The sequence below is a fragment of the Oryza sativa genome, chromosome 3 (assembly GCF_034140825.1).
Source record: "Oryza sativa Japonica Group chromosome 3, ASM3414082v1".
NCBI classification, from domain to species: domain Eukaryota; kingdom Viridiplantae; phylum Streptophyta; class Magnoliopsida; order Poales; family Poaceae; genus Oryza; species Oryza sativa.
This window is the reverse complement of record NC_089037.1, coordinates 6,482,422-6,496,200: the sequence shown is the minus strand read 5'-3', so window position 1 is coordinate 6,496,200 and position 13,779 is coordinate 6,482,422. Positions and strand designations below refer to the sequence as shown.

At 49.6% G+C, this 13,779-nt stretch overlaps 2 protein-coding genes across 2 annotated transcripts; one reads left to right on the top strand and one right to left on the bottom strand.

The window, feature by feature from the left end:
• Positions 1-2,523: 2,523 nt before the first annotated feature.
• Positions 2,524-4,690, top strand: LOC4332107 (cytochrome P450 CYP94D108). Its single transcript, XM_015773303.3, has one exon. It carries the CDS (start codon positions 2,685-2,687, stop codon positions 4,305-4,307), a length of 1,623 nt encoding a protein of 540 aa, XP_015628789.1. The 5' UTR covers positions 2,524-2,684; the 3' UTR covers positions 4,308-4,690.
• Positions 4,691-10,129: 5,439 nt separating this feature from the next.
• LOC4332106 (probable inactive receptor kinase At1g48480) lies at positions 10,130-13,779 on the bottom strand. The gene is made up of 2 exons (XM_015775688.3): positions 12,189-13,779; positions 10,130-11,104 (listed from the first exon to the last, which is right to left on the bottom strand). The coding sequence occupies exons 1-2, from the start codon at positions 13,594-13,596 to the stop codon at positions 10,485-10,487; spliced, it is 2,028 nt and encodes a 675-aa protein (XP_015631174.1). The 5' UTR covers positions 13,597-13,779; the 3' UTR covers positions 10,130-10,484.

Below are 13,779 nucleotides of genomic sequence, written 5' to 3'. Positions count from 1 at the left end.
GCTCGGCTCGGCGTCGGCTCATGCACATGCGGCACACAGGCAGAGCGAGGGGAGAGCTGAGGGAGAGAGAGAGATAGAGAGAGAGAGAGATGGGCCGAGAGGAAATTGGCCCACCGAACCTGAGGGAGGCAAAATAGACTTTTGCGGAGGAATTTGATTTGGCAAGGATTTGGATTCGGGATTTGAATTTGACGATAGATCGGGGATTCGAGATCAGGGATTGGCACGGAGACTGACAACAAGCAAAGAAACAGATTTCGCAATTATGGTTTTTAGAGTTTAAATTTTCCCGCTAGGCGCCACGACGGAACGGGCGCTACAAACGGTCAATCGAGTATATTAACAGAATTGACCAAACAAAATTTGATCAGTTAGATGCTAAGACTGAATGGATGATCAAATTTATTCGTCTTGATCCTAGTTTTCCAGATTCAAGTAATTTTGCCCAGCCCTGTACTTCGTGGTATCAAGGAGGTATCGGTATCACAAATTTTTCTTGGTTGTATTGCAGAGATTTCATAGTGATACTTTAAGAGAACATGATACCTCCATGATACCAAGGAGGTGTCATAAAGATACCATTGCTATATATAGTACTAGTAGTATCATGAAGATATTTTTGGAATTTCATATTGGTATCATACAAGTACCATTGATATTTTATTTTTTACGAACGCACAAAAGTATTGCACGTCAATATATTAGAAGAAAAAGAGTTTTAGTTACACAACGCAATCAGCCAGATTGGCTTATACCAGGGGAAGGGAGAAAAAGCAAATGAAAAAAAAAACTGAAGCTTAGAGAAACTATGGCGGCTAAAAATAGACTCCAAGCAACAGGAAGGGACCAAGCCACGCTACACTCCAAACAAATCACCAAAAGTAGCGACACCAGCTAAAGACCATAGATGGCCCTCCGAATGGATAGACTCCAAAATCACTGAGACTGAAGAGAGAGCAGAGTCGAAAACCCTAGAGTTCAACTCCTTCCACAGTTTCCAAGAGACCAGGAGCACCAGGGAGTCGAAACTCTCGCGGAGATGCTTAGGTAAGCAGGCCCTAGAGGACGGCCACCAGTCCTGGAACCAGCTGCCACAGGGGGGAGAGAAGGCAGCCCAGCCAAGAGGCAACAACACCCGGAGCCAGACCTGCCGAGCGAACACGCAGTCGAGGAGGATGTGGTTCGCCGTCTCAAGATCCTTAGCGCAAAAGAGGCAGGTCGAGTGACTATCGATGCCACGCTTCTGAAGGAGATCAGCCGTTCAGCAGCGCTACTGAAATGCGAACCAAAGGAAGAACCTGCATTTGGCAGGACACTTTGCGTGCTAGAGAAGATCGGCACAGGCAAAGAAATGCTGGTCATAGAAGAATTCCTGGTGCACCGAACGCGCTGAGAGCGCTGGTCAGCCGTCCAATGCCAAACGAGACAATCCTCGACACCCGGTGAGAGCTGAACGTGAAGCACCGCATCCCAAATAAGAAGAAACTGAGAAATGACCGGGACAGTGAAGGCACCGCGGATATCAGAGACCCAGGAGTTGTTCGCCAGTCCAGAAGCAACTTTTTTTTCACCATTGATATTTTATGATTGATGCCACAAAAATATTCTGAAGGTATATATGATATTTCATAGTTATATTATAGAGATTCTTTGTGATGGCACAAAGATATTATGTGCATGCTATCTCTATGGTATATGGTGGTATCATTACATGATAAGGGGGAAATTATTTTAAACTCTCGAGGGGACATTCCCTTGTTGTTTCCTTGTCATCTAAATTGTTATAAAAAATAATTCAGAAGATAGATTGATATGTGATAAATCACTCCACAAACATGCAAAGTTAAATTTAACTTCTACAAGTTGCAAAAAAAAATTGACTGTGAATATACGTTAACTAGTCATAGTTTAATTTGTTTTTCTTTACAACTTGTAGAAGTTGAATTTTAACGACCAAAAGAATGGAAGCATCTGCATGTGATGGATGAATATCTTGCAAACAGATCCTTCAGTTCAATTTTGCTAGTGATTGGCTCTTGAAAAAGCTCAAGGTTCCCAAGTACATCATCCTAGGCTCCATTCGAGCTCTAAAAGACCGAGATAAAGTGCAAGTTTACGCGAAAGCTAGTGAACTCGAGCCTAGATAGGAGAACTCACTTGAGGTTTGTTCGCTGAAAACCCCATTAATTTGGACCAAAACCATTAATAACTCATAGTGGTCAGAAAATTTTTCAGATAAGTCCCCAATTCGGACTGAAATTTTAAAGATTAATCTCTAGGGGTTAGTCTAGTGTTGACTCGAGAACATGGCAAGAGCAGAAATCTTTGGATGGACGCGGAATGCCACCGTAGAACGACGTGACACTGAGGACTAGAGTACGCAGTTAGTAGTCGTAATGTCATCGTCATCGACATCGATGTGTTGCTACATGGCATTTTCGTTCAGAGAAATTGTGAACCCAACCAGCAACAAATCAACACTGTTCGTCTGTCCCTACGTACCGGACAAACCTGACGTTGGCACTACAGCAGCCCGTGCACAAGAACACAACAAGATCACGAGTTTCACGAGTGGCCATGGCGACACCACCGCAACAGTTTCACTAATCACCAGTCATTACACTCTGCCATTTCCTTATCCAGTTATCTGGTACTCCTACCTGCTTAATTCGCTCGAAGTACAGATGAAACAGATTATTAATCTCAAATTCGTCGTCCTCGCAAATCGGATCAGCATGGCTGCCATCCTGCTGCTGCTGCTCGTGTTCTTGGTGAGTGTGGCCTTGGTTGTTCGAACATGGAGTGCTAGTAGGAGATCTCATGAGAAGGCGCGGTATGCGACGGCCGAGCTGCGGCCGTATCCGCTGGTCGGCCACCTGCCGCAGTTCCTCGCCAACCGGCACCGCATCCTGGACTGGATGACGGAGGTGCTGTCGCGGCAGCCGACGCGCACGTTCGTGCTCCGCCGCCCCGGCGGCGTGCGGGGCGTGATCACCGCGAACCCGGCGAACGTGGAGCGCTTCCTCCGATCCGGGTTCGACAACTACCCCAAGGGCGAGCGCTTCGCGTCGCTGCTGCACGACTTCCTCGGGCGCGGCATCTTCAACGCTGACGGCGAGGCGTGGCGGTCGCAGCGCAAGGCGGCGAGCTACGAGTTCAACACGCGGTCGCTCCGCGCCTTCGTGGCGCGGTGCGTGCACGGGGAGCTGCACGGGCGCCTCCTCCCGCTGCTGCGGCGCGCCGCGGCGGAGGGCCGCGCCATCGACCTCCAGGACGCGCTCGAGCGCTTCGCGTTCGACAACATCTGCCGTGTCGCCTTCGACCACGACCCCGGCCAGCTCCCTGACGCCAGCGGCGGCGGCGCTCTCGCGGAGGCCGACGATGGCTCCACTGCCAGCGGCAGGTTCGCCGACGCGTTCCGCGACGCCGCTAATCTCAGCGCGGGGCGGTTCCGGTATGCTGTCCCGTGGTTCTGGAGGGTGAAGAAGGCGCTCCACATTGGGTCCGAGCGGCGGCTGCGCGAGTCCATCGCCATCGTCCACGACTTCGCCGACCGCATCATCCGGTCGCGGCGGGAGGAGATACGCGCCGGCCTCGAGAAGCACGACCTCCTGTCCCGGTTCATGGCGAGCCACGACGAGTCGTACACCGAGGTGGCCCTCCGCGACGTCGTCATCAGCTTCCTCCTCGCGGGGCGGGAGACCACGTCGTCGGCGCTCACCTGGTTCTTCTGGCTTCTCTCCTCTCGCCCGGACGTGGAGCGGCGCATCCGCGAAGAAGTCGCCACGGTGCGCGCACGCCGTGGCGACGGCGACGTCGACAGGGTCGGCTTCGACCTGGACGAGCTGAGAGAGATGCAGTACGTGCACGCCGCAATCACGGAGTCGATGCGCCTCTACCCGCCGGTGCCGGTGGACTCGCTGCATGCGCAGGAGGACGACGTCCTGCCGGACGGCACGGCGGTGGAGGCCGGGTGGTTCGTGGCGTACAACTCGTACGCCATGGGGCGCATGGAGTCCGTGTGGGGCAAGGACGCGGCGGAGTTCCGGGCGGAGCGGTGGCTGGAGGACGCGGCGGCGGCGACGTTCCGGCCGGAGAGCCCGTTCCGGTACGTGTCGTTCCACGGCGGGCCGAGGGTGTGCCTCGGGAAGGAGATGGCGTACATACAGATGAAGTCCATCATCGCCTGCGTGCTCCAGGAGCTCGAGCTCGCCGTCGACGGCGCGTACCGGCCGCGGCAGGTGACGTCACTGACGCTGCGAATGGCGGATGGGCTCCCCACTAGGGTGAAAGTTAGAGGCAATTGAATGTGACATTTGGGCTTGTGGACCATGGCCCGTAGCAGAAAGAAACAGTTTCCCATGCAGATGATGGTGCCGATCTCTAAACTTCTTACCAGGCCGAATATAGAACCGTCCGAATAATTGGGCCGGGCCTAAAGCTACGTTGGTGGCACGTCCTGGGCCTATTCATACAGCTGCTGTATGTAAATGCTTTTCATTTTCTCTTTGGGAAGATCATGACACGTATGTCATTAGTCATTACTAGTACTCATTAGATAGTCACGGATTCAATGAAATCTAGGGCGCTTGATGGGAGATGCAATTGCGGCAGACCGCTGAACAACCTTGAACCGGTCATTATCATTTGAAAGGAATACTGGAAAATGATCATTTGCTTTGCTTGCTTAGGTCTTCTTTGGAACTAGACATCAGGTGAAACCTAAACCTGTATCTTCAAGGCAAGGGAGCGAGTTCTTTACTTCTTTTGAGTGAGTATGTTGGCCTCCGAAAACTCGTTTTCAAGCTACGGCCTTGAAAAAATTGGCATGCGTAGACTTGACTTGAAAAATATTATCATAGTAATACAGACTTGTTAGATTTTATAAATTTTTTTATAAAACCGGCACTTAAAGTTTTAAAAGTTCGACTAAATTTGTCTAAGCATACAAATACTGTAGATTGCATCGATTTAGTTCAACTTAAACCCACTGATCGATTGCAAATAACTTTAGATATCAGTCGACACGAACTCGCTGATTGCAAATCACTGGAGATACCAGAGGACTGGTACTGCTATTAATCAGTAGCAGACATGGCAGTTTCACTTTCTACCCGCCCCACATTGTTTATCTGTGGTGTGCGATTGAATTAAAGCCCTTATTACCGTATGATTAGTAAGTCTGAGCTAACTTGTCACTTTCCACTGCTCATGCTTTGCTTCTAACTTTCTCTTCTTTCGATAAAGAAAACGCGATGCTCGCCTTTGGGCCTGTTTAGGCCCTGTTTAGATCCTCCAAAATGGTAAAAGTTTTGCCATTTTGAAGTATTTTTTTGCCATTTTGGATCTAAACACTAGTAGCAAAAGTTGGCAATTTGGCATTTGGCATTTGCTAGTCCATAGTAGTAAATTGTGTCAAAAAGTGCTTTGGGACCACTCCCTCTCTCTTTCTCTCTCTCACTTTAGTGCTAGAATGGCAAAATTTTAGGATGCATCTAAACACCAACTAATACTTTTGCAATACCAAAACTTTTGCCATTTGTCATTTGCCATTCCAATGACAAATGGCAAAAGTTTTGGTATTGCAAAAGTACTAGTTGGTGTTTACATGCATCCTAAACTTTTGCCATTCTAGCACTAAAGTGAGAGAGAGAAAGAGAGAGGGAGTGGCCCCAAAGCACTTTTTGGCACAATTTACTACTATGGACTAGCAAATGCCAAATGCCAAATTGCCAACTTTTGCTACTAGTGTTTAGATCCAAAATGGCAAAAAGTGCCTCAAAATGGCAAAACTTTTGCTATTTTGAAGGATCTAAACAGGGCCTTAGATCCATTTGGAATGGCAAATGGCAAATGACAAAAGTTTTGGCATTGTAAAAGTACTAGTTGGTGTTTAGATGCATGTTAAATTTTTGCCATTCTAGCACTAAAGTAAGAGAGAGAAAGAGAGAGGGAGTGGTCTCAAAGCACTTTTTGGCACAATTTACTACTATGGACTAGCAAATGCCAAATTAACAACTTTTCCTATTAGTGTTTAGATCCAAAATGACAAAAAGTGCTACAAAATAACAAAACTTTTGCCATTTTGAAGGATGTAACAGGGCCTTTGGTCTTCTTCTACCCGTGCCCATCGACGCAGACAGACCGCAGGCGAGAGAGGAGAAGAAACCGTGCGGCTTTGCGTTGTCATCAAGCCTTCGACCTGGTCTCGATCGATTCCATGGCGACAACGAGACAAAAGTTTAAAGTTACAACCCTCTCCATGTTCACTGAAAAGTTCTACTTTTTTTTATATATAATGGAAATCAGTGAAAAGAACGAACACATCTGTAACCCAGAGCTCTATGTCAATTGCAACAAGAAAGCCGCCCTCTTCAGACACGGATGACACTATACATGGTAGGTATTAGGAAGCAATCAGAATCAAATGGTTTCGATGCAGATGGATTTTGTCTGACAATTAAAAATTTTCTTGCAAGGTACAGCTAGGCGCACATTCACTGTGACTAATGAAACAATGATTCCTCTGTCTGCAGAGATTGTTTTGTAGGAGCATTTCCAGGTTCGGTTTTTGGTTAAACTAACTCGATTGTCGATTCTGCTAGTGACGACTATTTATATGATTGTCTTTCAGGAGGAGCAAACGTGGCTGGTGTCAGGGCTGAGTCATCCTATAATGTGAGCTAAGCTAAGAATAGATGGTGATTTACAGTACCAATTAGCAAGCTAGATGGTTAGTCCAAACTACTAATGCATGACCACTCTTATGGGTTTGGACGTGCTTCGTTTTCGTCATTAGGCAGTAGGCAATAATACATTTCACTTTGCTTTACTGTTTTATCAAGTGAAGCAACGGGATGGAGCTTGTATTTAATGCTTGTTTGAAAGGCATGCTTCAGTGAACATTGCAAGATCCAGTGTTGAGCTAACAGCCACTGATCAGCATAGTCAACTCTCTGATATGTAGCATGATCCTGGACCACACTTGTTGGGTGTAACCATAGGTTTTGTTTATCGGGATTGAGAAAATCAGCGATTGGGGTAGAAGTAATTTGACTACATGGGATTTGTTAATTGTTACCCATGTGCAGATGTTGTCACAAAACGGTATAAATCGGCAGCATTAGCATTGCTAATATATCTCTACTATATTTTGCCTTCTTGGTGAAGAAATGAAGGATAAACTATTCAGGTTTTCAACACTATGATTCAGTACATGGCAAGTCACTGAAACTGGTTGGAGGAAATGAAATCCAGAAAGCCGTTTTTAACTCAACATGAGGCTCTGTCAATCAGAGGATCATTACAGCAAGGTCATGCAGTTATATAAATAATCTTCCAATGACTAGGCTTAACAATGTTTAATAAACAACCTTGTGTCATATATCCATTTTTCTGGTCTGCAGCTTATTCCATAGTTAATTGCACGCAGGTACTATTGAACGGTCTGATTTCTATCGTCAACTCTTCTCATGTGTTTTTTATTTATATGTTTATGCATTCTTTTATTCCCTATCACAACGTATTACACGTCCGAAATCACGCTCCTTCGTTTCTAAACATTCATTCCTTTTAAAAAAAAAACTCAACTAACGACTAGCTATCTGCAATTTGCAAGCAGTTTTTTAAACAAGGCAATATGCAAGCATTATCAAGTGGTAGTAACAATAAAATATCATAATCCAGATCACTTCCTCCCTACTCCTTGACCTGTAGCAATATATCAAATCGGAATCCAAGCTAGGCATCTCATACTTTACCACCTCATCATTACAACCAAACAAGCTACTCCTATATTAGAGGTTTCACAGCTCACTCTTAACCAAATGCAAAACTGCACAAAGATCATGTCCAGGTCACTTCACCTGTGCACACACTTGCTAGTGATGTGTAGCAGCAAGAACAGACCCAACTGCCATGGAATTGGGGCATCAGAGAAGAATTCGGTGCATAGGTACATAGGAAAACGAAAGTAAATGGGGCCTTTTTCCTCTCACCCAACGCCATTATAAAGAGGTTAAGGTCTACATTAGGTGCTGGCTGATCAGCAAAACAAGTCAAAAGTCTTGCTGAGCTACATTTGTTTCTCCCATTAGATTGGCAGTGCAACCAACTCTGATGGATGTTGTCCTAACAAAAATGATCAGCAGCATATGCTGAGGCCTAAGGCCAACTTTAGTAATTCAATAGAATGTCGTAGAAATTTCACATAAATAGTTCAACTCCCACATTATTATGGAAAAAGTTCCTCCTCTAAATCAGATCGTAATGAAACACACATAAACACTCAAAGACTCATTTGGAATGCATGTATGTTACAGGATTTTCATATGAATTACTTCAATTCCCATAAAAGTCCTCCATCCAAAAGAGTCCTTATCTTTTTTTTTTATTTCCTCTTTCCAAAAGAACCTTGTTATCATTGACAGACAAAGCTAAACTTAAACACAAATAGAACATCGACGAGGACAACCAACCGGGATTAGGAATAAATTAATAGTATCAGTCCGGCTGTAGCAGCAGGAGAATCTGATGATTCCGACGAGGCATGACCCAGCAAGCTGGTGTCCAGACTCCAGAGCCAAAAGGCAGAGCTGGTCGCTTTCAGGCTGTAAGCCAGGCCGCATGCTGCAATGGCCGCCGGCCGACAGTTCATGGAACAGTGTAGTATAGCACACATTGTACAGCCAATATGTTCTTCACTTCTTGCTGGCTGATGCTGCTCAGGTTGGCTTGGCTAGTTACTACTTTTACAGGTTACAGGTGCAGTACAAAACTACCAAAATTACCAATGCTGATCTGAGATGAGGAGTGAAACATTTACAAACGGTTCGGTTCGTACTTGTAGTGGGCCACTGGGGACTATTGGTTAATGGCGTACTACATGCGTCTTTAATTCCTCATTAGATGTTATTAATTGGCAGCTACAATGAACGAATTGAAGCCAGCAACTAGTGTGCCAGCTGGTTTGACATTAGACAGCCCGCTAGCCCAGTTTCATCAGCTGGCCAATCCGTGTACGGAGTAATATACTGCTTCACGGGTACAGGAAATCGAAGACAGGCAATCTGAGCCGTCCATTATCAGTTTCTTTTTCTGAAGGTGCTCATTATCAATTTGACAAATTGTCAGCGTTGAAACTCGGAATGTAACAGGCTAACGACGCATGCGTTAGGTCTATATATTATCATGGGGGCATTAACAATAATAAATTAATTTCCCTGTCAACAAATTGTAGCAGCAACAGCATCCTATGGTAAGATGGACCAACGAATAAAATCCACATTTATCAGATGATTTAGACTGAGAGTTTGTGCTATTTAATGATATAAGAATTTTTTCCCGTATTACTATAAACTTACTCTATTCGCTGATGCTAACTTTCTTTCTCCAATATGATCAGATTCAGCCTATCCATGTAATCTCATAGCTCCTTTGAAACGCAGAATTTTTACAGAAATTAGTTTAATTTTCACAAAAAGTCCTCCGAAAAATACAATTCATTTCAGACGAGGGCTTATGTATAAGTGTATCGTCGGTGCCATTTTTAACGGGTATGATGAGGTACCGTGTGGTATAACTCTTCTAGGGTCCATTATTCACAGTACCAACTAAACAATGAAGAAAGATCAGCCTACTGCTGTATTCGTTCAGTCAGTCCCCACGTACTAATTTATTGTGCCACATTAGTGCTAACATTCGGCTCTACATTTTGAGTATCATTTGCATTTGCAAAAGCTAAACTAATCTTGCATCTGGTGGCACTGCGGGGCTGCTGCACCGTTGAGTGGAGGCTCAAAATTTAAAAACAAAAAAAACTTGTCACTGTCATGTAAACTGCGTACAAACACAGGATTGCATGAGCATGGGTCTCTTTCTGTCGTCGTGTTAACTTGGGCATCACTCCTAGATAAAGAACACACAATCTTTTTTCCAACCTACTAAACCAGCAAGCTAGCTAAACGCCATTTGCAAGCAGAGAGCTATCAGATGGCAATTTCGCCAACCAAAAGATGGTTAATTACTCTGTCGGAAGCAGCCACCCCAACAACCATTACCTCCCCCTAACAACCAGGATAAGAAGAGACGGGAAGCAAAGCATGGCAACGAAAGCCTAGCTACCTGCAGCTGAAATGAAATCATTTCGTATTTTAAATAGCAAACCATACAGCTGGTGATGGTATTCGTCATAGATACAACGCATTATCAAGTGTTCCTTTCCAAGAATCAAAGAGTACAGTGACATGTGCTATAGAATAGAATCAAAGCCCGTGAGAGAAAGGCCCAAAAAAAAGAAGGGAAAAAAAAGAAAGGAAGAAGAAAGAAAAAGTAATGAAAAAAACATGCACAAGTTGCTGATGAACCAAAAGTAGCCTGGGGGAGCAAGATCCATGCAAAGAACTAAGCAATTCTCCAACTTAATTTCCGTTCGCTGAGGCTGAGATCGATGTACGGTGATCCAGACGGCAATGTCGGCTGGTCGGTTATAGTGAAGGCTCCTCGCCCTCGCCGGCGCTGTCGGTGGCCGGACGGTCGCCGAGGCTGGAGCGGCGGATCTCGTCGATCCTCGCGGCCACCTCGGACATGGACGGCCGCCTGTCGGGGTGCTGCGCCGAGCAGTCGATGGCGAGCTGGAGGAGCTGCACCATCTCCTCCTCGACGTTCTGGTACCTGAGGAGCTCCTGGTCGAACACCTCGGCGGTCCACTCCTCCCGGACGACGGACTGCACCCAGCGCGGCAGGTCGAGTCCCTCCTCGTTGACGACGGCGTGCGTCGGCGCCTTGCCGGTGAGCAGCTCGAGGAGCAGCACGCCGAAGCTGTACACGTCGGCCTTCTGCGAGACCCGGCGAATGTCGGTCACCTCCGGGGCACGGTAGCCGGACACCCTCGTCGGCGAGAATGACGGGCCGACCAGCGTGGGGAGGCCGTGGTCCGACACCCGCGCCTCGTAGTTCTTGGTGAGCAGCACGTTGGACGACTTGATGTTGCCGTGCGACGCCGTCGGCCCCGTCGAGTGGATGTGCGCCACGCCGCGCGCCGCCGCCAGCGCGATCGCCGACCTCGTCTCCCAGTCCAGCGGCGTCCTGCCGGAAGCACGGTTCCCTGCAACCCCCATGAGATACACCAGAAAAAAACCGCGTCATCCACAGCGAATTCCCCATGAATTTTACTCCGTTTTCACGACGGCGGACAATTAAGAATGTTCACTGCACGGTGCACGCGACCACAGCGCGGTAGCTTCAGCTTCACGTCTCAAGTGTGTGTGCAACAGTGCGCGTGTACATCTATGATCTGTCTACGCTGTCCGGGAATGAATAATTCTTCAAATCTGTACGCGAGATAGAGGAGAGGAGAGGAGAGGAGAGGAGGAGGCTAAATTATTGGCGCGCAAAAGGGGAATCGCGAGGAACAGTGGCGCCAACCAAACGTCACATGGTCCATCAAACCACCCTACCCGGACTGCAACCCGGGGCACCGGCTCACATGCGCCACTTGCCCCCAAATTTACCACCAATCTACCACAACTCCCTCCTACACTAAACTCTGGCACTCTGCTTACTTTACTGGCACCAGTTCAGAGATTTCAAATGAACAGCCGCAAGTTGCTATACCTGTTTCAACTGCGAGTTCGAATGCCGAGACGTGCCGGGGGGCCAGTCATGGCTGTCACGTTGTGGGCTTAAACTAAGATTAGATCTCACGCTCACCCCTCTGGCAAACACTGAAGCAGTGTTTGTTTGCTGGTAAACTAACTAATCGCGGCTCACCCATAGGACGAAGTACACTTGGCTTTTGGCAGCGCCCCGTCGAACCAGCTCAGCTTGGCTCGGCGACACACGGCCACACCATGAGAAGAAAAACCGGAGGATCACTACTGGATCGGAGTAGGTGAGACCACCATTGATTGGTGCCGAGGCGGAGCAGCCACAGTCGCGAGCCGCGACCCCGACGAGACAGACGCCACGAAAACGAGATGCACACACGAGAGGGACGCGACACCTTACGCGAGAGCCCAACGAGGCGACGACTCTCGCGGTGCGCCACTGCGGCCACCGGTGGAAACTGGAGACCGGAGGAATATCGCCAGGGTGTAACGGCGAGATCGCTCAAAAAAACGCATGGTTTGATAGTGTGGATTCGGTTCGCCGACAGAAGCGTAAAAAAAGGATGGGGGAATTTTTTTTACCGTGGAGGAGGGCGGAGAGGCTGCCCATGGACATGTAGTCGTAGACGAGGAGCTTCTCGTCCTTGCTGAAGTAGTAGGCGCGGAGTGGGACGACAAGCTCGTGCTGCACGGCGCCGATGGCGGCGATGCGCTCCCGGAACTCCGGCTCCGGAAGGTCCACGTCCTTGAGGCGCTTCACGGCCACGGCGGAGCCGCTCTCCATCACCGCCTTGTACGCCGTCCCGAACGCGCCCTTGCCCAGCACCTCCGCCGACGCGCGGAGCAGGTCCTCCAGGTCGAACGGCGGGGCCGCCGCCATGGGGCCGAAGAAGATGAGCTTCTTGGACCCGCCCGTCGCGCCGCCGGTCTTCGCTGCTGCTGCCGCCGCCGCGACGGCGGCGGAGGTGGCGGCGGCTGGCGCTGCCGCGGCTGCTCCGACGTGGGCGCCGTTGCCGGCTGCTGAGCCGTTCTGTCCCTTTGGTTCCATGTCCATCGGAGCCATCTGGAGGTCACGACCCTTCTCCACCGCTGTCGCTGGCGTGGATGAGCTAGACTTCTTCCGGCAGAGGAGGAAGATCAGGGCCAGCAAGAGCAGCACGCCGAACACACACCCGATGGCAATGCCGGCGATGGCGCCACCGGAGAGCTTCTTCTTCGTGCCGCTGCTTGCGCCGCCGGCGTCTGCCGCGCCTCCACCAGCAGGTTGAACCTCCGGAGATCCGGCCGGCGTGAGCGCGGTCTCGCCGGGGCACAGGCCGAGCGGGCCACCGCACAGCCCAGTGCCCAAGAACGAGTCCTTGGGCATCTTCCGGAGCGACCTAGGGATGGACCCGTTGAGCTTGTTGTACGACACGTTGAACTGGCTCAATGTCGGCAGGTCCAGCTTGGGGATCTCGCCGGTGAAGCTGTTGCCGTCGAGGAACAGCGTGCCGAGGCGGTTCAGCTTGTTGAAGTCCGGCGAGATCTCGCCGGAGAACTTGTTCCCAGCGAGGTCCAGCCTCACGAGGTTCTTGAGGGTGAACACCGACGCCGGGACCTCGCCGGAGAAGCTGTTGTGCTGGAAGTAGATGGCCCGGAGCTCGGGCAGGCGGGAGAGGTCGTCGGGGATGGGGCCCGTGAGCGCGTTGTAGCGGAGGGAGAGCGTGCGGAGCGCGGAGAGGTTGCCGAGCACGTTCGACGGGAGGGTGCCCATGAGGCCGGCGCCGGGGAGGCGGAGCTCGGTGACGCGGCCGCTCTCGCACGTCACCCCCTGCCAATTGCACGTCGGCGTGCTGCTGTTCCACGACGGCAGCGCCGACTTCCCCACCGCCGACCGCAGCGCCTGCAACGCCTGCGCGTCGGTGTTGAGGTCGTCGGAGAAGTACCCCGGAACGGCGGAGAGGAGCACCAGAACCGCCAGAGCCACGGCCGGCGCCGGCATTGGCGCCATCGCCGGCGGCAGTGGCGCGCACACGAGTGGGGTGGGAAGAAGAGTGGGAGAGTAGGCGGTAGGTGTGTGAAGGAGAGAGCCTTTACTCTCTCGGCTCAGGGAGAGCGAGCACTGTCATGGAGGCACACACACTCCCTGTGAGAAGAGAGAAGAGTATTACTAGTAGTAGAGGAGAAATGGACT

Coding starts and splice junctions, on each gene's coding strand:
- LOC4332107 (XM_015773303.3), top strand. CDS start 2,685: ATGAAACAGATTATTAATCTCAAATTCGTCGTCCTCGCAAATCGGATC.
- LOC4332106 (XM_015775688.3), bottom strand. CDS start 13,596: ATGGCGCCAATGCCGGCGCCGGCCGTGGCTCTGGCGGTTCTGGTGCTC. Junction 11,105..12,188: donor CCTCTCCGCCCTCCTCCACG/GTAAAAAAAATT, acceptor TGGGGGTTGCAG/GGAACCGTGCTTCCGGCAGG.